Raw genomic sequence first — 25,130 nt, forward strand, 5'->3', positions numbered from 1 at the left:
TGCCACACTCTTCAGCGTATATGCAGTCCTTTATATAGTCCATTTTTCTTGTTTTTCTTGCATATCTTCCGTGTGCACCTTGTATTCCACTAAGAAGCTTTCCTTGTATTTTGCTGAGAGTCTCTCTTTATCTTGAGTAGCAATAATCACGTACACTCTCCATATAAGGCAAGCAAAGTACACAACTTGCTTATCTTGAGTAGAAATAAGCAAAACAAATTGCAGAAGTTACATTGTCACAGCAAAGTTACATATACTGTATTTTTGTAAAGAAGAGCTTCACACTTTGTTGAATTTATATACCCTAATAGTTTAATTAAACAATTTCACTTTTAACAGCCCTTTGCTGAAGCTCCGCTTTCACCCCGCTCAGTGCCAGATCGCCGCTGAGCCCCGAGCTCTCTGCGAAGCAGGACCCGCACGGCCTGCTCAGGGACGATGCTGTGTTTTAGGCCCCTCCCAAGGGGCTACGATTCGGTTTAGCCCAAGACCGCGCCGGGTCGAGCTGCCCCCTCACCTCCAACCCCGGGGCCGGGACCCGCCGCAGGGCACGCTGCGCATGCGCACGGACACAACCAGATCAGCCTAGAGCCTGTTGCCGGAGTGGGCGGGGCTATGCAAACGAGTTGCCGCGAGCCTTTCAGCAGTCAATGGGCGCGGCAAGTTGTTTGCATAGCCCCGCCTTCCCTCGGCGCCAGGCATGCTCTCTGCGGCATTTAGGCGGGTGGAAGCGGAAGTCGCGTGCGTGCGCTCATTTCCGGCGAGCGGGCGCGCGGGTTGATTCGTTCTCCCCGGGTGACTCGGCCGCGGCGCCTCCGAGATGGCGGGTGAGTTCCTGGCCTGTGCCGTCTGCCGCCGCCCCGACAGCTGACAGCGCCCGACAGCCCGGCTGTGGGGCCTCGGGGCCGGTCGCGCCTGAGAGCGCTGTGGCCGGGACGTGGGGCGAGGAAGCGCAGCGTGAGCTCGGGGAGGCTGTGGCGGGCGGGAAGCGAGGGTCGGGCGGGGGAGCGGGACCTGGCCGCTCCACGTCACTCTGAGCGTGCGGCTGCTGGGCAGGTGTCGTCGGGCTCACGGTTCTCGGTTTATTAGTGGTGAGCCAGAACGTACCTCTCTGTCCGCTGACTTCCCGGGGCAGCGGGAGAAATCGGCAACCCGAGCTTTTTTTTTTGCTTTTTTTTTTTTTTGCTTAAAAATTAGTATCTGAAGTTAGAGGAGGAACTTTCTGATGGGAATGATGAGGAGATAGGATGTAGAAAGCACTTGAAAAACACTGTGATGAGTGACACATTTTCTGCCCTGCTTTTCTTTGGAAAGCAGCCTACGTGCAACTTGTTTTATTTCCTTCCTGCTCTGGAAGAGAAGTGGTTACTGGGTAATTGCTGGTGGTATACTTGCTGCTGTTGTTTTTTGAATGCCTGTTTATGAAAATGACTTGGTGCAAACACTTGAAATGTCCTAAAACGTATTAACGTGTTTTTTTAAAAGGAACATCAAACAGGTTGAAATCTTTGTTCTTACAAGTTTCAAATATTTTATTGATAATAACTTAGAACATTTAAGTATTTTTCATACTCAGAATTTAAAGAGATACTTGTATTCTGTTTTCTAATTCTTATGTCAAATTCCAGAAAAGCGTTGGAGATAAATTTCTCTATGCTTTTACACATTGTTAGCATATTGTATATACGTTTTCAACCTGCTAGTTCAGTAGTTTTGGGGGTTTTGTGGGGGGTTTGGGGATTTAGAGAACCTTTTTCTAAATATGTTCCTTGAATAATAATGACATGCAGATTGTAAGTCTCTTAACTCTTTTTGAAAAAATCTTTTTATCTAGGCCTTATGCCTGTGGAGAAGAAGCTGGCTGAATACAAGTGTAATACAAATGAAGCAATTCAGCTGAAATTAGGTAATTTTTTAAATACTGTACACCTCATACTGGAATATCTTAGTACCTTCTTAAGAAACCTTGGGTTTAATATTTACTTATTCATGTAAATATATTTAAACACAGGAATAGCAATAAAAATCTAGTTTTCCTGGGACTACCTTAGTTAGAGTACAGCTGTGGGGATTCCACCTTGTATCTGCATGTCATCAGCAATTTATTAGCGTGTTACCAGAGTGCATTGGAATTGCATCTTATCTTATTTTCTTGAAGTATTCATTATGTTCTTCAGTTTCCCTTTTGCTCTCCAATCCTTATGCTGTGGTGCAGTACTCAGTATGTGTCATCTTCATAGTGAACATAGCAACAGAACTAATTTCTTTAGGCGTACGAACATCTAATTATGTATTTTTTAATATCTTTCCCTTTCCTCTCTCTTCAAGGGGGGAAGATGGGGAATAAAAGTAAGAAAGAAGGCTGAAAAATGTTGTTGGGTTGGGGTTTTTGCTGCCTTTTCTGCCAACATCTACATTACATAAAATGTGTTTGATGAAAATTGTTTAAAATCTGAAAAGAAAAAAATTAGTCTTTTGAGATTTTTTTATCATTCTCCATAGATAATTGGCTTACTAGGACACCCAGAACACAGGGTTTCTGAACTCTTAGTGGACTTGCTTATATCACAAACTTACCAACTTGAAGAGTAAGGCATATCCATCTAATTTTTAATCTCTCCAGCCCTTCAGCAATTTGTTCCTTTGAGCAGTACAAATAGAATCATTTATTAAGAAAATAAAAGTAATGAGCCTGTTAAGCACTTCTCAGAACTATTAGAGCTCTGTTCTGTGTAGTTTAGTAGCATTTTCAATACAGTCACCTTGTGAGCCAAAATGTCATCATAACCAAAAAACTTCAGTATTTAAGCAATTGTTATTATGACGTATTTCTCTTCCACTTCAGTGTTGTTTAAAATAATGGCTGTATGGCTAGATGTATGGTTTTGTTTTTCTCTTCCATCTTTCTAAAGCCAAAGGAAAGAATAAGCAATGATGACACCTGAATGAGTTTTGTCTAGAAGGCTTCAGGGAGACTGCTAGAGGGTTTTTAATTAAGTGACCCACTGCCCATCTCTGCTAATATATTGAGCTTTCTTTTGTCTTTTGGAAAGCTTGGGTATTCCACATGCAAGTTATTCCAGATTCTCTTAATTTATTTAAGAGAAAAGATGGGAAGCTCCAAAGTGGTACCATTAAAAAAACCCTAAGCATGTATTTCCCACATGCATGTAAAAGCACTTGTATGCTATCCTTTTTGGGGTCCAAATTTTTTCTATGGTGACAGTTAAGAATCACTCTTTTTTTGGTCTGTTTTCTTTCATTGCTTTGTTGATGCTGCTGCTTTGACTTAAATCAGTTACTCTCTGAATTAAACCTGAGAGGACAAAAGCAGCCATTCTCTTTTGCTTTTAATGAGGCTAAACTTTTTATCTGGTTGCTGGAACACTCTTCATTTTCATTTTTCTCACTGAATAATTCCTTTCTAATATTATCAGAAAAAAAAATGTTCAGCTCTCCTTTTACTGGAGTAAAGGCACAATGAAGCTGTAGGTCAATATTCAATGGGCTTTAAAAAAATACATTAGTAGCAATATTGACTCCCACAACATTGTGTGCTCATGCAACATTAAAAATGTGTAAATGTTGTCTTGAGCTAGCTGTGCCTTAATGATGTGGGTGAACTATCACTCTAACGCCTAAGTTGATCTTATATCCCTCCCAGTTTCAGGTTATTTTCTAAACGGCAAATACACATATGATGTTTCAGAATCAAGTATCTCGGTCTTCTAACGTTTTTTCTAGAAAATCATGTTTTAATCTGTAACTTAATCCTGTCACAATTACTACGGAGCAACTGCTATAACTCCATAAGCATGAATAAAAGGCTTGTTCAGTAGTTATTGGGTTTGAGTAGATGCCGTTATAGCAAATATTTTTAATTACCAGAGAAGACCTTGTTTAATAGTAGGCTTTGAGGAAAAGCAGACAGTCAGTGGGAAAAAAAATCACCAATTGGTAAGATTGGTAGAAGTACCAATATAGTATTGATGCAGCTGGTTTGTGTGTATCCGTGCTGATTCTCCAAAACTTCAAACATACGTGCACATAAACACTACTTTCCGTTGATCACTCCATGAAAACCCACTACAGTGAAGTGTTCTCACCTGCACATAAGAGAATGGCAGAATGAGAGGGCAACACTGATTATAGGATCTGTCTGGTTTACTGTGGGAATATCCAGCTGGGCAGTGTCCTCAGCGTTCAAAACTAAGTTCAAGGTGGTAACATTTAGGAGATGTATATATGAAATACATGCATCTGTGTGTCTATGTCAATTTTTAAGTTTTGTTCTGCTTAGTGATTTGATCTTATCAGATCTAATAATGTGTCTGAACTGCACAAGATGTCTTTATCTTGCTTATTTGCCAGCCTGGCGTAGGCAGGTTCATAACAAGTTGTCTGACTCTGTAGTAGAAGAATGCATGAATATCTAGTGTGGTATGCATGGATAAACAAACTGGAGGTTATGACTTAGTCATGCTCTTTTTTTCCTTTCTTTCTGCTTTTTTTCTTCTCAGTTCGCTTTCCTGAGGATTTGGAGGATGAAAACACAACATTTAATCCAGAATTTAGCCATCAAGTGTTTGGAGACAAGTAAGTTAAACTACTCGGAGTCTGGATGGGGAAAGTTGTTTCCAAATTAAGAGAACAAGAACTCCTGCTTTCCCAAGCTATTTTAAATGACACAGCAACACTGTGTCATTTTTATGACTGTTAGATGGTGCCCTTGGTGTCTAGCTTGTAGTTGGTTTATATGCTATTTTTAAGGTAGATTAACAAAGATTGAAATACCTGATTTCGTAATTAGAATTACTTGTTTAAGTGGGTGTTGTGCTCATGACGTTTTTTTATGATTAAGAAAGAGTTATCAATTCTTGCTAATATTCACAGTGATGTGTATTAAAACCAGTATCTAGCAACAGTGTATTGATTTATTTTGTGCTGCTACGTGGGATTTTTGGTGAATAAAATATAGAAGGATTGACTTACAGAACAGCCAATGTGAGTTTATCATTGAATGTTAAGTGTATTGAATCCAGTGGCTTATTTACACTAATGTGTCCCCGGTGCTAAAGTGTCATTTAATATTTTCAGTAGTGTGAAATTAAGCAACTTGTCCATTTTAAAAAAAAAAAAAAAATCAAACCACTAATGAAAATCCACACGCACAAATCTGTGGAGTTTTTAGAGTAGTCAAGTTTCTTCATTTCCAATTCCTTTAAAAAGCATTCTAAGTACTTCACGTAGGATAAGCCACCTGTATTAACTGTAATGAAATGTTACCCTATTACACATCTACTACAGTTGTCACTAACAATAATTATACTTTTAGTAATGTGAGAACTTTCCAGTCTATCAGTATCATTTACAAGCACATTCTTGTTGTGGCACTTAAAATTTTAAATTATAAATGTGCTACCATAAAGGAAATGTCAGTAAAAACAAATTAACTGTGTATTAAAATAACAAAGGTGCCTATTTCTTTGAACATTACCATTTTCTACAGTTTTTTTTTCCTTGAAACTTCCTGTACTTCAGCATAGTATTTATGTTCAGGCAACTCATATTTCCAAAATGTAAAAGACTTTGGTATTCCATACCATTTTTTGTCTACTTGATTCTTGTTAGATAGGATGAGCACATAGAAACTGCCGATGAAAACCACACTTTTTGCTATGACTGGTTGTCCTTTTTTAAACTAAAAGAGTAGAGGTTTAGACTAGATATTAGGAAGAAATTTTTTTATGCTGAGGGTGGTGAAATACTGGAGCAGGTTGCCCAGAGAGGTGATGGATGCCTCGTTCCTGGAAACATTCAAGGTCATGTTGGATGGGATTCTAAGCAACCTGATTTAGTTGAAGATGTCTGTGCTTGCTGCTGGGAGGTTGGAGTAGATGACCCGCATGGTCCCTTTCAACCCAGGCCACTCTATGATCTGTCTACGTTGTATACAGTATAAATTGCGGTAGCATATTAAAAAATAATATGCTATACTGCAAAGTAATTTTAATAAATGTTATCAGTCAATTAATGTAAATGTTAATGTGTTTAATATCTTAAATATAAATGCAGTATTAGCTATTTCAAGTGTTTCTCTTGAGCTGTCACAGATAAGTGCACAGACACTGCCTTATTGAGTTCAGGAAAATGTTCCGTTTCTCCACTAGAGAAGTAAAATAACTAGTAGAAATAGTGTGAGGGAATGTCTCTTTCTAGATAGTGCACATCCAATTTGATTCCATCTTCCTATTAAGAAGCTTAATATACCTCACTGAGAGAGATTACTCTAGAGCTTATTAAATTATAGCACTGTGATGTGAATATTTTGCTGTGAAACTTAGAGTTCCTGATTGCTCTTTTCTCCTTCCTCAGTGAGGTTGCCTTTGGCTACAAGGGACTGAAGATCCTCTTGTACTATATCGCTGGTAACCTGTCAACGCTCTTCCGCATCGAGTATACGTCTAAAGTTAATGAAAAGTTTGACTGTGTGGAGGTAAAAACAGATCCAGAACTGCACAAATATTATTGAGAAGGTTTAGCTGGGATATGGACAAGAATGCTAGGTTCAGTAATTGCCCACGCAAGCATGATTTACATTAAAAGCAAACAAAGCTAGCTTCCTTTGTTGCTAAGCTGAAAAAAACTTTGAACTTCACCTGTGTTTTCCATTGTTCCTCCTGTGGCTGCAGTAACACCAAAATTGTGTTGAACAGTATGGTCAAACATGAGGTGCTAACACCCAGGCCAATTCCACAAATAAACCACAACAATTTAGCAAGTCTGTATATTCACGTTAATTGTCTGCAGGTAGAGAACTATCAGTGATGGGTTTTTATATTGAAGAGAATTCAATAAGAAGGAAAAGGAGGTTTTCGTAAACATTTTGTGAGGTACGATATTTGACAATGTCTTTAAGTGGCAAATGTGGAAATCAAGTAAGGCAGAAATTAGATTAAAAACTTCTGGTTAGGTATCATATGCTTTGTCCTACTTAGTGGAATACAATAATACAATTACTTGCAGGATGTTTTGTTTGGGTTTTTGGCTTTGGTTTTGTGGTTGGTTTTTTTTCTCTTTCTGCCCGCAGGTTTTCCAAGCTTATAGAACTCTTGCAGCAAAGCTTTTTTTTTTTATTCCTTTTCTTCTTCTACCTATATGCTCAGAACATTTTTTAAGAACTCCACAAAAGCCAAGCTATTCAGTCTTTCAGCCAGCTGAAGAAAGGTGTATGGAACTTGCAAATAGAAATATCTTCTTAATGTTTTTTACTGTTAAATGATTGTATAAGTATATGTACTGTTATTCAGAAAAACTGCTTCAGGTTAGTCTGTGATGCATTAAGAAAACCTAATATCATATGAGTTCTTAGTTGGAAGTAAAAAGAAGACAAAAGTTGGTTCACTTCTTTCTAAAAGAACTGTTGGTATGGTTATTGATGAGTCTTCATAACACTGTAGCACTGACTTCAAATTGCTCTGCCTGAGAGATTTTTTTTCAGAAGTAAACATCCTTATGACCTCAAGCTGTATTTTAAGTTCATAACTTCAGATTCATGAGAGTTTATTTAAATATTTTCAAGGAAAGGCCTGTTCTAAAGGGAAAAAAATATTGGAATTACTCTGTTAAATGAATCTTAAAGATTTGCCCTTGTTCTGAAGTTGCATTGGAATATACTTAGTTCAACAAGCTAAGTGCCTGTGTGTCTGAATAATTTTGAGTCTAGGGAAATGTATCTTAGTGAAGGGTCATACTTTTCAATCTTTAAGAAGGTTTTTAGAAAAAAGGAAAGCCTGTTGGTGAATTAGTAATTGTATTAAGATAAAACAGGCCAACCTTTCACCAATGTAACTTCAAAATTTTGTCAGAACAGGAATCCACACCTTAACACCTTTTTTGTTCATGGTCTATTATCTGTGCGGATAACAAAGCCACTTTACTTTTCTGGAGGTATGAGTGAGGAATGTAAGCAAGAGCTGTGTTGCCCTAAGCCCACTGCAACTTTTTTGAGTGCTCAGAATCCTTGCTTCTTTCGAGCCCTGTTTTCTTTGCTGAATTTTTTCTGCAGTTGCTTAAGAGTTTGAAATGGTGACAAAAAAAGAGGATCTTTTAGCAAGGCTTCTGTGTACTTTCCAGAGTATTTACAGGCTTTAACTGCATTAGAAGAATGTGGTAGCTTACGCTATACTACCGTTGGTATTCTTAACGCTTTGCATCCAGATACGCTACTCATCTGGCTATATCAAAACCTGTGTAGGAAGGAAAGATATGATGGCCATCAGTCTTGTTCTGCAGTTGTATTTGCTGTTAGTTTAACCACCTTGAGACATGGATGCATTTGCAGAGATTAAAACATAATTTGTCGTTACAGCAGCGTGTAATGCATATTAACTTTTCCTTTTCTAAGTTAACTGTTTAGTTGCTGATCTCAGCTCCTTCAGAATAATCATATTAGGATGTGGGCTATCTGCCGCACGTGACAGGTAATCTTTTGTGCTGTGAATAGATGGTGTTCAGGAAAGGACAGCAGTTTCTGCCTTTAACATAACTGGTTACAAGTTAGAAGTTAATTCAAGCTTAGCATTTTATATCTAAATACCCACACAAGCCCATTCAACAGGAGATTGGTTTATTTTGTGATACTAAGCTTTGTTCCATCATTGCTAGAGCAGCTGCTAGGAACTGACAAGATTCATCCTATTGCCGCTATTTTTTTTCTCCCAAGATCTTTGCAAATGTGAAGTAAAAGATAAGATCTTGAACTATCAAGAGCCATCACTCTATTCGTACTTATGCATCTTAATATCATATCCCTAAACATGGATCTAAACCATTGGGATGGCTCAGCAAAGCATGATTGTGTTTTGAACAGAAGTTGGCACTTCATGTAATAAAAGTGGACAGAATTTATCCCCTAGGCAGAGTTGATTCTCCCAAATAACTGAAGGGGGGCTGCTTTCTTCTAGTGTAAATATTAATAGCTTTGACCTCAGAATTGCTTGCTGCTTTGAGATTTGCAGCTATTCCTGTATCCTCCTTTTCATCTGCATTTCATGATGGTGCGGGGTAAAGTATTTCACTAACCGCTGAGATAGTCTTTAGTATATAAGTCTATCTAGCTTTGCAGCTGGTCTAATACATTTATTTTACACCAGTTAATGAAAAAGTGTTATTTTAATATCGGACACCTTTTTTTTAAGTAATACTACTGAGGACCCCATTGCTCCCCACTGGAATTAATGCATATAATTGTTAGAGAAATTCAGCTTTCAATATGTTTCCATGATTGTTTTAAGCCCCATTGAAACAGCAGCTACGTGGTATACAGATGTCATAACTGCCTGTTAGTACAAGAGTGATCTCTAGACAAGTTATCCAGTGTCAAATGCAGTGTACAAAGAGACACTGCCCACTTAAGCAGTCCTACTACAATTCAAATTTAGCTGCAAGCCTATGCCAAATTCCCCATCATCACCTCACATGATTCTGATCACGAAGGTAATGCAGTACAGGTAATACTTCCATGAAGCCCAAGCTGAACAATGCTTGGCTGGCTTCGTTCAGGTTTTTGCATGCTTCATGGTAAGTCACTTTACCTGTATTTAACACCGCTGTGGTGGTCAACTGGATTGTTTTTCTGGACAGAAATTTGTGTGGTGTTGTGGGCATCAGTGCCAGTTGGTAAGAGATGAGTGCCTTGTTCTCATAAAAGAAATGAATGTCTCACCAATATCAAAGAAACGCACAAGGGAAAAGCAGAAACATTTTGATAATTTCTTGGATTTTGAGCACCTTGGAAGCAGTTGGAAAGTGCCTGCTGTCTAATGGATGTCTCAATTAACAAGTATGAGTATTAGTGAAGCATATAATTTCTATGCTGGTTGATATTTCAAGATATTCCAGGGGTTATTTCAAGGTTACCGTATTCCGGGACTTAACTGAAAGTTGGGTCACTTAAACTTGTGCCACCACTCAGAAGGAGATTCTGGGTTTTCCTCTGTAAGAAAAGGAGATCTTGTTAACCTTAAAAGTAACTGAAGAGTACAGTTCCTTAAGTTATGTCAGGTCCCATTTCAAGGGGAGAGAACTTTTAAGAGGTGGTAGGTAAAAATGTGTTGTAGTCATGTAGAACTAAGGAGAATTATCTACTAAGGTTCTGTTCTCGTTATTTAATTCTTCCTATTTTATGCAAAACAAGATTTTTCTGTGCTGGCAGCCAGTGATGGATGTGTTGTCTTACATGCTTTCAGCATGTGAAAGTTTGTCTTCCTTCTTATTACTGATGAAGAAACTTAGAAATTTGAGGGGAGCAAAATTCTTAAATGTTATTTATATAATACTTCATACTGCATTTTCACCCTTTTTAGATATCTTCCACATAGTCTGAGTTACTGAACTGATGCTTGGAAGTAGTTTTAATTCTGCATTGGTTTTACAAGCTTTTTTCATCTGTATAAAATTAAAGTTACTAGAGATTCTTAGTTTCAGTTTCCTACAGCTTTGTCAGCAGTGCAGGCTTAAGATCTGTATAAAGAAGGCACGTGCACAGCTTTAAAAAAAGGCATTTCTAAAATGTGTTCCATACATGTAAGTTTTTTATGTAATAAATTGATCCTGAAAAATACTAATTTGTGTAATGCAGATAAATCAGTCTAAAGAAAATGTTTAACTAGTATTGCTTCAAGAAAAATAGCAAAGGTTTCAATAAATGCATCTCCTTTGTTTTCAGAATGAAATGGATGTTAAGATTGTACATATCTTAGCTGGGTTCTTATACCAAGTATTGTAGAGTTATATTTTAACTGCCTAATAGTGCTCTCTACAAATATAAATATAAATGTTGGTAGTACCAAACCATTAAGAATAAAACTTGTTTGTGCTGAACTACATCTATCTTTCTCTACACTAAAAATATAACTGAATGATAAAGTACTATTCATTTGCAGGTGCATTGCTTCTACTTAAGAGACTGTGGTTGAAAGGACAGGAATTAGTAGCATGTTGTATTAGCCTTTTGTAGTGTATTTTGTTCTAAGCATCTTAATTTCCCTGTTTTGAATGCTAAGTAGCAAGGGTCTTGGTTTTGAACTAATACCCATCATGCATGTAAACGGTGTGAAAGAGCTGCTTAGTAAGTTAACACAAAGTGTTCTTGTGTCAGTCCTTGTGGAAATAGATACAATACAAACATTACAGCTGAACTCACGGCAAACTCCATTAAGTGAAAACCTGGATTCATTGTCCAGAGGAAAGTTTGAATTGAATGTAAGCTCATTTTGTTGAATATAATGTCAGGCTTTTAGGGGCTGTATTGAGGAGTACGGTTTTGTTAAGTTGAGACCAATTCATTAAGTTTTATTGCCTGGTGAGAAGCAGTAATACGTTATTGTGAAACTTCATCAAATATTCATGGTTAAAAAGAAGTAGTAAATGTATTCAATCAAGTGGTCTTTTTGGGGTCTGAAAAGGATTATGAAGTCTGCTCAGCTGATAGTCACTTGGTTATCTGAAAAGAGTAATTTTGGTCTCAATTTAATTTTGGTGTCAGAATATTTCTTCCTCAGTCTGTTAAGACTACAGGTCATATTTGCTGATGGTAGCCTTAAATTGAATTTTTATTATATGTCAAACTTTGTTTGCAAAATGTTCTTTGATTAGAGTGTGGGATGTTGTCTTTGAGTTTGTAATGTGTTTTGCTGTTGATCCTATAAGTAGGCATTTCAAACAGAGAAACATAAGAATGCAAGAATGTGCTGGCTGTCACTTTCCTGCTCGGGGCTACTGAGTTTTTCTTGTTTTGTCCCTTTTCCTACACTTAGTTCTGCATCACCTAATACCTCTTGTAAGCTGCTTGTTTGGGAACCTGAGTTCTGCAAAACTGTGTAGCATAGACTTGGAGAATTGCTGGCTGCAAAGTCTTCTGAATATGCTGCACTTTCAGAATAGCTATCAACACTCTTAAGATTTAATTGGACAAATGTAATCATCACTAAGCACAAAGACGTTAATGAACTGATGCTGTAACTACAAGCTTTTTGACGCTTACAGTGGCTGGATTGTGACCTTCCTGGATCTTGTCAGAGCACCTCCCTTACTTGCTGGAAGGTCACTACTGAAAAACAGGAATGCTTGTTTTGTTTTTCTTTTTTGCTTTTTTTTTTTTAAACTGCTGCTAGGCCATAGCTGCTCTTCTATATTCTTTTATTATAGAACAGTAGTGACATCAATGCTGTCTTTTTCTAGTCTGCCACTGATCCTGCCCTGTTTTATAACTTCCAGGCAGATGATGTGGAAAGTAAAATTAGAGAAATCATTCCTCCTGGTTTTTGCACAAACACAGATGACTTTGTGTCACTGCTGGAGAAAGAGGTCAACTTCAAGCCCTTTGGAATGCTGCTACACACATATTCTGTCCATAATGAGGAAGCTGGTGAAGATATAACATATCAGATATACAAGGTATGAAAAATAAGTGAAACTTCTGCTTTTGAGCAATTTTAAACTTAATTTTGCAGTGATGCCCTTTCAGTAATCTTTCAGCTGTAGTATATAAATACTGTCATTTTACCACTTTAATGATTATAAACATGCTTTTTTGTATTGGAAAATTTAATTAGGTTTTGCATATTTTTTTCCTCTTATATCTGTGATAGGTTTCACCTGACTTCTCCTGGCTTTTTCCCTAGGCTGACATGACATGTCCAGGCTTTCGAGAATATCATGAAAGGCTTCAGACGTTCTTGATGTGGTTTATTGAAACTGCTAGCTTTATTGATGTAGATGATGAAAGATGGAACTACTTTCTAGTGTAAGTACAGTTCTAAAGCAACAGTGGACCTTATTACCTCCACAAAGCCTGCATTTTAATTGTGGCTGGCCAATTATTGGAGAAGTATAATGATATTTTTCCCAGGAAAGAAAGACCATTGTTTATGAGGCTTGAGTTTTCCTCCATTATGCTTTGGGAAACCTTGAGAATAGAGCTGAATTAAATGCTGTTGTCCGTTAGAGCCCTGAATGTAGGCTTAAACAGTAAAATGAGCTTTGCCTGTGTTTTCTTTTACTTGCCACCTATTCATCTTTATAATAGGCAAGTGCACTGAAGTGCTGTAAAGAGGCCTGATTTATCCAAGTTGCTGCACACCAATTAAGTGAATTGTACATTCAGAACATAGCAGGTGTACCCATTGGGCCCTCACAGAGTAGCTTGCTGACACTGAAAATTCAGTTGGAGAATGGAAAAGAAAATGGACACTGCATGGGAGCGCGACTGTAATTGACCTGCTTGGCTTTCTGTTTTATCTGCAGATTTGAGAAGTATAATAAGGATGGAGCTACGCTCTTTGCGACCGTAGGCTACATGACAGTCTATAATTACTATGTGTACCCAGACAAAACCCGGCCACGTGTAAGGTAATTGGCGGCGTAACTCGTGCCTTGCCTTTTATTTCAGAAGAGGGAACTGCTGAAGTTCCCAATACTTGTTTATAATGGTGTTGATTTGTTTAAAAAAATCCCCATTATTAGCTGGCTATGCACTGATTTATATCATTGTTCCCTCCTTGCAGCGGAGGGAATCTCAAACAAGTTTTGAATATTTAGCAATTTTAAGACTTCCTTAAACATTATATTTTAACATGAAGATTGTTACACATAGTTTAAAATAAACGTAATTTTTTTTTAAGCCTTTACATTATGTTTGCAAATGCATACATTTGAGCTGAAAATGCATTCCTTTGTCTGTAGCCAGATGCTGATCTTGCCACCGTTCCAAGGAGAAGGCCATGGTGCTCAGCTTCTTGAAACAGTTCATAGATACTATATGTCTTCTCCTACAGTACTTGATATAACAGGTTTGTGTCAAGTTTTTGACTCTGTTCACCTGTTTAATAAGCAACTTATAGTGTTTGCAGGTTGTTAGGCTGGAAAGTAACTTCCATGTTCGTTTGTCGGAATTAAGTGGCCTTTTGAAGATTTAGCTACAGCTCAGTTTAGGATTAATAGTGCCCTGGTTTACAGAACTGTATATAATGTAGCTCCTTAAATCCTTTACTTCGATACAGCACACCAGGGAAATTCAATCCCTAGCATGAACGGATTACCAGCTAATTAGCTGTTTTATTGTGAGATACACAGCTGAGTTTGCCAAGAGATCAAGCTTTGTCAAATTCCTTGTTCAACTTATTCCTGTTAGCCAAAACTTAAAATTGCAGGGGGAGACACAAACTGAAATAGCATATTAATTTAGTGTTCAAGCCAAAATTTACAGACAGTAAAAATCTATAGACAATTTCTGCTGCAGAAACATGTACCCATTCAGTTAGATGTAGACACAAATGCCTAAAAAATAAACTATTGAGGAAATGATTGGGGGGGGGGGGGAAGGCATACATGCATAAAAAATAGCTACAAACATGACACCTGTCCTGTGGTTTCAAGTCCAGTGCAGGAAGGTGTGCAGTTCAAAGTTGGCCCTTCAAAGTTGGCCATTCAATTCTAGATGCATCTCAGACCTCTTCTTAGTTAGGAGTAACCCACCCATTCTAATTAAAATACAATAGAATGCTTGCTTTCATAATGCATTGCTGCAGAAGAACCCTAACATCAAGTAATCCACCTCATAATTTTAATCCAGTTCATAGGAACCCAAGGAAGTTTAACTCCATTTATGCAACAGGAAAACACGCATCAAGCATTTACTTTTTTCAGTAGTACAAGGCTTTACATAGCTCTTGTAGCCGAGGATAAACAAGTTCTTAACATGGCACTATGTAAATCATATGATATTCATGGTTTAGTGTCTTAAACGCAGAGTTGTGGCAAATAGTAAATGTGCACTAAGGTAGGCTTTAATTTCTTTATGGAATAAAGCAGGAGAAAACTTGAAATATTCTGTAGCATTTAAGTTGTAAAAATAAAGGCTTTAACAAAATTATTTATTGTCCTTCTTGAGGGCAAAATCAAGCTGGTCAATATTGATATGGCCAGAACATTTAATTATGTGGCATTTAAAATTGTGAAGTAAAGCCTTTAGCCTATCTGAAAGGAGGAAATAAGGATCTACTTAAGGGAGGAAGAAAGAAGTGTTTACAGTGTTGTAAGCATTTTCCTTCTGTGTAGTTCATCAGTGGGAACAAATTTGCACGTGGGACCATGTTGATGTTCACCAAAGCTAGTTTTCAACTTTGGTGTTTCTTCTAAAGCAGCAGTTTTGATGGTTATGCTGCCTTTTTAAGTAAAATAAGAGTAACTTGAAATTGTGATCAGCTTTTGCTTAGGTCTCCAGCCTTTTCATTTTGGATAAGCTTGTCCTTTGAGTCCTGTCGTCCTTGCTAACAAAAACTGTTACTGGTGGTCAGTACATGTCTTCAGTTATTTCGTTGGATACAGTAGGATACTTTCACCATTTTTTTAATGCATAATTAGTTTGTGCTCTAGTAGTTCTACCACTCAAATTTAGAAGAGATGGAACATACAAGAAAAAGGGTTTTATGCATAGTGTAATTTTCTTTTCCCAAGGAGTTTAAATTGGATTAAATGTATATTGTCAGTCTATTAGAAATGTATCTATAGTACTGCATATACAAAATAGAATTTTTTATTTCAGCAGTGTCTTTAATGTTTACTAACATCTGAAACTTCTGTAGTAGTATTTATGGTTAGGCACAGCTGTTTATAGTGATTAACACTTTATCTGCTTTTGTTTTCTGTAGTTCTTTGTCATTACATACCAGACATGAGGAAACAAATAATGCCCATATTAACTACCTGCTTTTTTTTCTTTCTAGCTGAAGATCCATCTGAAAACTATGTGAAGCTCAGAGACTTTGTTCATGTAAAGCTCTGTCAAGATTTACTTTGCTTTTCCCCAGGAAAATTAATGCAGGGTTTCAGTCAAGAAATGGTGATGGAAGCTCAACAAAAACTTAAAATAAATAAGGTACTAAATCAGGATATTTGTAGTTGAACATACTCTTACCAAGCTAGCAGAATAATAATTTAAACACGGAGGTGGAGACCTGGAGTTTACACACGCTGGCTTATTTCAAGAGATTTTTAGGATGTATCTGAAAGGGAGATATCTAGCTCATGGTTTTAAATAATACTTTTTTGCCTACTAATTCTGTTGATGTAATAGAATTTGACACTGCTTCCATTTCTTTCAAATAATTTTGTACAAATAAGTGCTGTTTTGGGAATGCAGAACGCTAAAGCTGTGAGCAGCTGCTAGTAAGGCAGCTCTGAACACTTGGAGAACTAAACAGTTCAATTGAATAGTTAAATTTGCTGGTAATATCAGGATGATTAAACTCATTAGCGAGCATGGTGGTGAAAAGGCAGAGTTGCTTAATTAAAAAATGCATTTGAACATCATGTAATGAAGACTTTGATACTTGAGGTATGTGGGGTTGTGAAGCCATTTTAAATGTGTTCATGAAAATGGTGTAGCTTGTAAAAATAAACTACATCTGCAGCCTTCAGCGCCCAAAACCTTCGACCTGAAAGGATAAGTTGGTTTGGGATTTTATACAGTATCTAAATATGTGCTAAGAGTGGCAAACTATCCTAGTTTTGTTGTGTTGCTCAGCAAAAAAATGCTTGATGTTAAATTCTGTTTTCATACAGATGCAACAGTTAAAAGTAATATAGTAGCAACATGATTTTTTTGCTGTTCCCAGATGTGATATTAGCTGATCCTGGTTCCGAAAGTGCTTCAGTTCTTCTGTTTACTAGTTCTTTCATTTTTCTTCACTAATAAAACTTAAAACGTTGTTTCATTCTTATTTAGAACTTCTAGGGGGGCTTTTGAAGAAGAGTTGGTATATAGAGATTATTAAAATTAGGGAAGTAGATACTGTTCCGTCAAATATTGCTTATTGTCACTCTAGTTCAGATCCTTGAATTCTTTGACATGTTTTTGGACTCTAGCATCTGGACTTTCTGCTGATCATTTAAGTCAGGTCCTTGAAGTACCTCTACAGCTGATGCAACACTTTGCAGCCAGTATCTGATCTCTCCTGAAAGAAAATGCTTTTGAATGAAAAATGTGTGTTTATTCATTTAACCCACCAGATAGAAGGATAGGTTTGACAGCCCTGCCTCTGACTGGCTTCCGATGAACTATTCTAATATTTCGTATTTCTCTGTTTTGAGTTCTATTGCTTTGAGTTCTATTGAGTGACCTCTTTATTCAGACTTAGTTTTTATTCTCCTTTCTGTTCATTAGCAACACACAAGACGAGTTTATGAAATTCTCCGATTGCGTGCAACAGATATGGGTGATGCAGAACAGTCCAGAAGCTATCGGTTGGACATTAAAAGAAGACTGATTGGCCCCTACAAGGTATGTATGACTTAAGTATCATTTAATGCTTATTTCAAGGCTAATTATACTTGATTTTACTTTCATTTCCGTAAATGTAGCTGATGCCAATTATGTTGCCAATCAACTACTATTAAGTTATGCAGCGTTCGACTGATACGTATACAGATGCAGAGAACATTCATACAGAGCAGTGCTGAAGATCCTGTGTTTGGCTTCTGACTGTTTCCTGCACAATTCCAGCAGGAAGTTACTACTAAGCTTATCTAGCTACAAGTGGCACTATGCCCAGGTGGGCTTAAGGGGGGGAATAATTTCTTGAAAAGGTTAAAAACATCTTAAATAAACAAGCAAAAAACTTTGATAGGTAAATGCTATAATAAGTTTACACTGCACACCAGGTGTAGTTAGATGTTTAGATTCCTGTTCTACTTGTTGACTAGGTCTTAGGAAAACAGTTTTCTAGGAGTAATCCAGTCATGTCCACATAGAACTCCATGCAATGGAATAGAAAACAATTTCAGCAGTAAAGTTTAAGCAAGTACTAAACTTAGTGCAGATTAATTTTCTTAGATCTTTTTAAGTATGCTTGTCAGGATCTTTGTAGCTGGTCTGTGTTGCATAAACTGACCTTCTGAGATGCAGAATTCCTTGTTGCTAATGGCATCAGTCTTTGTAGTAACAGTCAATGAATCTAGGTTTATCACTAAGTGGCATGTTAGCTACTCTCTTCAATTAAGTACTTGCTAAGCAAACCAAAATGCTATTGAAGTTTCACAAAGTATGAAAAGAACCTTGATTAGCTTGCAAACCTTCCTAAACAGTACTCACCCTGTTATACCAAAGTAGCAAGACTTCAATTGTACTCCTGTTGGACTAAGCAGGGGCTGTTAGCAGAAATGAGACCCCAGCACTGTATTAAATACTTGCCTGATCTGCAGATAATACCATGTTATGCTGAGTGACAGGACCTTCATCAAAATGCATCATATTCTCTTGCATGAATGTCTTGTCTTGTTTGCCAAATGTTACTCAGTGTCAACTGCAAATAAGACTGTGGGCTTTTTTTTTTTAAGCTAACAGGACTGTTAAAAGGTTTCAATTCATTTACTCAGCACTGAAGTCCTATGGGGGAAATCCAAAATTCCTTAAGCAGCTTCAATTCTAGTGCTTCTAGCAGTTTTCACTGTGGTCTTTGCATGCAATCAGCCCATTAATAATGGATGCTTCTTCAGAATATTGCTTTTTTAATTTTTCAGTTATTTCAATAAGAACTGAAAAGAATCCTTAAAGCAGCCAACACCCTTTCCCTGATCTTAAGTTTCCTGTTCTGAAATACAGCCATCTTGATTATGGTAGTTCTACCTAGTAAACAGCTTACTCATGCACTCACATTGAACAATGTTTCCAATAAACTTTAGTCATAGTGCTGTTTTTGAAAACTTTTCAGAATAGCAATTAAACTAACTTATAATAAATGTTGTAATTTGGAGCAGGGGGGAACAAACTTTATTAAAGAATTTGGAATGTTACTGCATACTCTAATGATAGCTTCATTTGAACAGTGCTATACAGGTATAGAATAATTCTAAATTGCCACTACTTTAACTTACTAAAAATGGTATTGCATCATACAGCTCTTTCATGGCTAGCAGCGGTGGAAAAACTATGCAGAAAACCCCAGATGAAAAATCCTGCAATACATCTTTTCCCCTTGAGGTCTTCACATTAGGAAGGAGGCTGTTGCTAAAAGTACTGAAACTTTTATGTAGATCCACCACTAGAGTGGAATGGCTGACACAGCCAACAATGTGGCTCTCTGTATACAAAGTGCTACTACAATGGGACATAAGATGTATCTTGGTGAAAAATAAGGCAGCCTTCTAAGGTAGTTCAGAGGATGAACAGCTTGTGAAATTTCAGTTTCACTGTGGCTTCTCCATTTCTGAAGAGCTGCTTTTTATGCCTATTAGTGGGCTGTGCTGCTAGACGCGTCTCCTTGATAATGTCTTTGTTCATGTTGTCCCTTCTGGAAATAAACAACGCTGCTGTGCTGCTTTTCTTAATCATAATACTTTGATCGGGTTTCCTACTTGAACAAAATATACTTTCCTATCCAGCCCAACACCTTGCTCCCAAAGAATCCTCTTGAAGCTGCCCAGGTAATGTCACTGATTGCAGGTTTCAGAAGCCTGTGTATCTGGATATGCTGGTGGTATGTTTAGAGGGAAATGGGTATTGAAACACCAGGTATCTGAAATATACGGAGGGAGTTTCCTTTTTATGTGGTATCTGGAACTTGGAGGTGGCCTAATGCTACATTGAGACCTAACAGTTATTTAAAAGCTGATGCCTTTTTTTCAAAGCTACTTTTTATAATTTTAACAGGTATTCCTGTTAATTAAGTGGACTTTGACCTCATTCTAGATTAAGGAGGTTTTAGTTTTTCCCACTGACAAGCTTGCTCGGAAGATGCTCATCTCTCTTTTTTTTGTTTGGGTAACACATCACATGTTTTGAGTATCTTATGCATTTTGACTCAACAGAGCTAACATGAATCTGAAATTCAAACAGCTATGGTGCTTTTGACATACTTTCTAGAAGGAAGTGTTTCTTGATTATTGGCCAGAAAGGTGCCCGGAGGACTCTTCAGGACTCTGATACAGAACTTCCTTTTCTGAACTGAACTCTGCCTTTCAAAGGGATCTGTGGGAGATCATCAAAGTGTTTCTCATCTTAGTCATTTACAGTTTGTGGTCTTCACTCCCTCCTCCTACCTTACGCATCAAACATAGAAAGAAACAGATTTTCCTTTGAGACTTAAGTGTACAATTAAAGACAATACAGAAAGGCTTTGATTTTTGAGACTGATAGTAGAAGAAGAATTGTTTGGGGAAATGTTGCTTTAACAAACTCTGATTCCATAGGAATTGCAAAGACTTATTGGTAAGATGCCAGGCATACATAATATGTATCTTTTTACGAAATGTTGAATGATATTCCGCTTTTACAAAGCGAGGGAAGACTGAAGAATGGAAAGTAACTAAGGAACTGAGTAGTTCAGAAACAAATATCAGCTGTATAAAAATACATCTGGAAAAGGAGGAACACCTCAAAACACTTGTGTTTAAGAATCAGATAAAAAAAATCACATGTGGCACAGCAATGAGAACTCATCTTCTTGCTGTACAAATGTTTATAGTTGTAAATAATCTCAACTGCATTTCAGTGCTGTTACTGTTAATTTCTGCTAACTTTTGTGTAATTTGTAACCATTCAGGAAATGTTTTCTATGTACAGAAGGCTTAAAATTAATTTTAGATAGTCTGTTATGAAGAAGCTACTGTGTGGCTGTTCAGCCAACTGGGACACCAGTGTGATTAATGCCAGCATAGAACTAAATATCCTGGTTAATTTTCTACAGTCTAGTTTTTCATACCATACATCTTCTGTGGCAGAAATACTATTAGGTCTAATCTATTTGGTTAAGTAAAAACTTGGAAACTGTTTTGATTCAGTAGTAAGAAAATGAGGCTTTAACATAAAAGATGTCCTAACCAAACACTGTTACTGTTTTTCTTAGGATTAGGAACATCTCAAAGAGCTAGATACTGAAATTGAATTAATGTAATGAAACGCCATGTTCTTGATCATTATTGGTTATGTTCAAACTGCTGTTTTGTTGATTGCTTAGAAAAAGCAGCGAGAACTTGCCAAGATGAGAAGGTGTCTAAGACCAGAGGAGCTGACGAATCAGTTGAACCAAATAGACCTAAACATGCAACATGAACAGCTAGAAGAGAGCTTCCAGCAACTTGTTTCAGATTACAGGAGAGTCCTAGAACGACTCGCACAAGCATGAGGATCCTGCCTGCACAGGAAACTTCCGTATTTCCATACAGTGTTGTAAAGCACATCCTTAATTGCCACTTATCTGCAAAAAATCTCATGTGACGTTTTAATCACATTAAGGGTGACTTGTGTTTCTGTGCATTTTGAATATTTTCTATTTTTGTGTTGTAGATTTTTTTTAAATGTTGTACTTTAGGTTTGGGGGGCACTTATTGCTGAAATAAACAATGTAGATTCTCAAATACAGCATCACTTCAATTGTTTGGGTTTTTTTTACCCTTCTGTTTTGCCTTGAAACTTAAATACCTGAATAGCAAGCCAGTACATAAATTGAAGGACTACAACTATTGCATCTCTCAAATTTCTCCTACTTTGATCCTCCTCAGGGGCTGTTCTGTTTGGATCTGTTGTACTGTGTAAGGCCTGTGCATTCTGGTTTAATGGCATTTGATGAGAGGTTAGAAGACTGGTTGTGTGGTCTGGCTGGTGCGCTTCCTAAGTACAGGCTCTTTAGCCTTTCTTAAAAGCAGATCCTGCTCCCATAAGCTCTCAGACCCATTATGCTTAAGCCTCTAAAAGGCCTTGAGCGTGTTCTTTTTCAACCCTCCAAGTCTGCAGGTTTGTGATTTCTGGAAAATATCTGAGTTGAGGAAATGGCCAAGACACTGTAAGAACTCTCCAAAGCACTTCTACTCTAGCTAGGGTGAAAAACAAAACAAATCTGTAGGAAACAAGTGCCTTTATATAGTTTGTTGACTATTCTGCTATCAGTTACTTCTCAGATTTGAGGTAAGTTCTAAAATGTGCTGCCCTTCCTTCCTCAAAGGAATAAATTACACTATCTTTTCTTGTCATTCAGACTTAAGAACTGATTTTGTCTTGGCCTGTAATCAAGAGGACTTAGTCTAAATAAGGATTATTGAAAATTATTAGTGGTGTTTCATGGTCCAGCTTTCAAAACTGGAGTCTGTAGATGACAGTTATCTACTACCATTTTGATATGGTGTGCAGTGTCATGTTTTCCAAATGTTTAAAACCTATTGTGGATTTGGTTTGTATTTTCTATTAAATTCTTTTAAGGCATTTAAATTCTCCCAGCTGGGATATCTTGTCTGTATGTGTCATTCATCTACTGTAGTATCGGAGTCTGTTACTAATAATAATTTTATAAATATCTCTCCAGACTGTAGTAGTAAGTCTGAAGGTGAGATCTGGGGTTTGGGATGGGTTTTCTTGGTTGATTTTTGTTTCTTATTGAACCTGTTCAAGGTGTTGGTTCTAAGCAAGACGGGGAAAGCTGAACTGAAGAACTGTTTTAATTTGGTTTCTACATGGAGATCCAGATCACTTCTTGTCCTTCTGGGGAAGTCCAAACTTATACTGCCAGAGCTTTTGCATTACTGAGGCTGAAGCTGCACAGAAAGCAGTTTAAGCCTTTTAAGAAACTAGGATCACGAATAAAAACACTGCCTGATGGGCTCTTTGCCTGCTTAGAGATTGAACATTGTTTCCATTTTCATAAGTCAGTTTCCTTGAGGCTGGCGTGGGGAGGGAGTTAAAGAGGCAGAAAAGTCTGGCATATCTGTTCCTTACATCTTGCTAATACCTGATGTGGGAAGGAAAAGGAGGTTTGTCTGCTGTCATCTTGAGGCTATAGGAATTCCTAAAAAGGTCCGAGAAATGTTATGAAAAGGAGGCTTGATGCTAGAGGTAATGAAGTTTGCTATATTTGGTTGGTGGTGTGGGATGGATATGGAAGAAGCTACTGAGCCAGAAGGACAAACAGTGACACTTCTCTCACACACTGATTAGGACAGATTACCTTTTTCATAACCTAACAGTATATTTTCCTTTTTATGTTGTCAATGTTGAGAGAGGGGAGGTAGTTTTAGGCTGAGCATGATTTCTTACTCCACTATGGGCTGAGAACATCCTAAGCTGTTGGGATGTGCCTGTGGACAACAATACTTACCACCTGGTTTACAGGAACTGTCTTGTTACTAATTCTTGACACTATAGCTGTGAATAAACAGCCTCTTGGAGATCTATAAACTTTGAATCCTTCCATCCTGTAGCAGATTACAGTTTCTGAATCACTGCTGCTGGGAAAGACCATGTGAGTACTCCCTAATCCATTACAGTTAATTAAGCCACTTATCTGAAACAACCTTCATCAGCAAATTAAACTAGCCCTGCTGACTTTGCCTGAAGTGGTCTAAGTGTCTGGACTATCCTTTGCCTTGGCAGACAGAAAGAGCCAATAATCTATTGTATAACAGCTAGAGAACAAGCTGCTTGGGAGCATGTGCCAGGTTCATTTGGTAGCCTTTGGGGACCAGTCTGTTTGAACTAACATTTTAGACACTAAGTATTGTTGGTAAAGTTGACCAGTTTTGGATGGATACTACTAGACAAACTCCTAGCTTTCTGATTTGTTTGTGTGGATATTTGTTCCATGGTTTCCAACAGGATAATAAACTTCACCTATACGTGAGCTGCAGGGTTCTTTTCTCTGAAGTATGCCTAGCGGCAACTCCAGCAGTTTAGCAAGTCATTTTTATGAAATAAAAAATATTAATACTGTTTATAAAGGTTTAAATTTTGTGTAACTCCTGTTTATATTTGTGTATTAATGTAATTAGAACAGGACCTCCTACTATATTTTGAACAAATACTTAACAGTATAGTATAGAAAACTGCATAGCTATCACTAGTATTGTCTGGCCTCTTCATGCCTAGAGAGGACTTGTGAACTAAAAATGGCATTTAAATATTCTTTCCAAAATGTACCTAAGATCTGTAAGTATACTTAAAGTTTTTCATCATAGATGCTGTTGGCATCAGGCTGCTGTTTTGCCCTTCCATCACAGGACGGTGAATCTACTTTAAAAAAATATTCAATGGATTGTCTGAAACAATGAATCTAGTTCAACTTCTAGAAACAAATTTTCTTTCTGTGCAAAGCTACTGTCAATGGTGCCAATTCAAGATTTTTTGAGGTAAATCATGCTCTGAAAAATGTTTGTTTAGAAACCTAGGTCAAACTGTTCCCTGTCACATACTTTGAAACATAAAAATTACCAACTGCAGACACTAGGAAACAACTTCTAGCTCAACAACTAATAACCTGAAGAAATACAATAGAATAGCTCTAGTTTCAGAACTGAGAAAGCAAGCTACCTGAAGCGGCAGGATTTGAAGGACACTCTGACTGCTGTAGTAGAGGGAATAAAGCTGTATGTAGCTGAAGCAGTATCTTAGGCAGTAAGTGTCCGTGCCTCCTATGAACACACACACAAAGCTGCTATGTGGCAGTCCAGGCAATTCAAGACTGACCTATTGTCTCTCTCTGCAATGTCAGCAGGAGGGTAAGCAGCCCATAAGGTCTATACGAAGCATTTACGTCTGCTTATATAGATCATTTTCTCAATTCCTTTTTGTCTCTCACTGAGACTTTGTTCCTTTTTTCCTTTATCATATTGTATGACTGTCAGATACTAGAAGGCTTGAAAATCTTATGTTGCATATTTTGCCATTTTACCTTTTCTCACAGTGTCAGTTCTGACCTGATTTCATCAGTATCAAACTGTTAGAGCTAGAAATACCTGTTATATTTGTAAGCCTATCACCTTGAAGCTTGGAATCTCAGCTTTCAATTTGAAAAATACTATTCTCTAATGCTGCTGCTTTGTGAAACGTTGTTTGCTAGGATAATATGGACTTGAAGCTGACAAAAAAGACAGCACGATAAAATATTAAAATCTGTATCTCATAAGCAAGTATCTGTGGCAGATATTTCAGTTTTCTCAAAAAAAATCAATTTCAACTCATGGGGAACAATTTTTTTCCATGTCATCAGTACTTCCAGCCATTTTACACCACTAGTTTGTTCTCCAATGATCAGAAAGATCTCAATTGAATTCTGAATTCTATCTATTAAAATGTTTCTTTTATA

The 25,130-nt window shown here is 37.4% G+C and overlaps 1 protein-coding gene across 3 annotated transcripts; it reads left to right on the top strand.

Moving 5' to 3' along the window:
- The first annotated feature begins 695 nt into the window (after nucleotides 1-695).
- Nucleotides 696-22,274, top strand: HAT1 (histone acetyltransferase 1). Of its 3 annotated transcripts, none has more exons than XM_054070305.1 (11): nucleotides 696-827; nucleotides 1,835-1,906; nucleotides 4,521-4,596; nucleotides 6,376-6,496; nucleotides 12,280-12,459; nucleotides 12,687-12,808; nucleotides 13,309-13,413; nucleotides 13,747-13,853; nucleotides 15,789-15,940; nucleotides 17,228-17,344; nucleotides 21,018-22,269. In XM_054070305.1, the coding sequence occupies exons 1-11, from the start codon at nucleotides 821-823 to the stop codon at nucleotides 21,183-21,185; spliced, it is 1,227 nt and encodes a 408-aa protein (XP_053926280.1). In that variant the 5' UTR covers nucleotides 696-820; the 3' UTR covers nucleotides 21,186-22,269. The 3 variants fall into 3 exon arrangements, with proteins under 3 accessions (XP_053926280.1, XP_053926282.1, XP_053926281.1); XM_054070307.1 differs by having other exon boundaries at nucleotides 20,907-21,044; XM_054070306.1 differs by lacking the exon at nucleotides 696-827 and adding an exon at nucleotides 831-957 and having other exon boundaries at nucleotides 21,018-22,274.
- The last annotated feature ends 2,856 nt before the right edge of the window (nucleotides 22,275-25,130 follow it).

This window comes from Cuculus canorus, chromosome 6 (assembly GCF_017976375.1).
Source record: "Cuculus canorus isolate bCucCan1 chromosome 6, bCucCan1.pri, whole genome shotgun sequence".
Classification (NCBI taxonomy): Eukaryota; Metazoa; Chordata; class Aves; order Cuculiformes; family Cuculidae; genus Cuculus; species Cuculus canorus.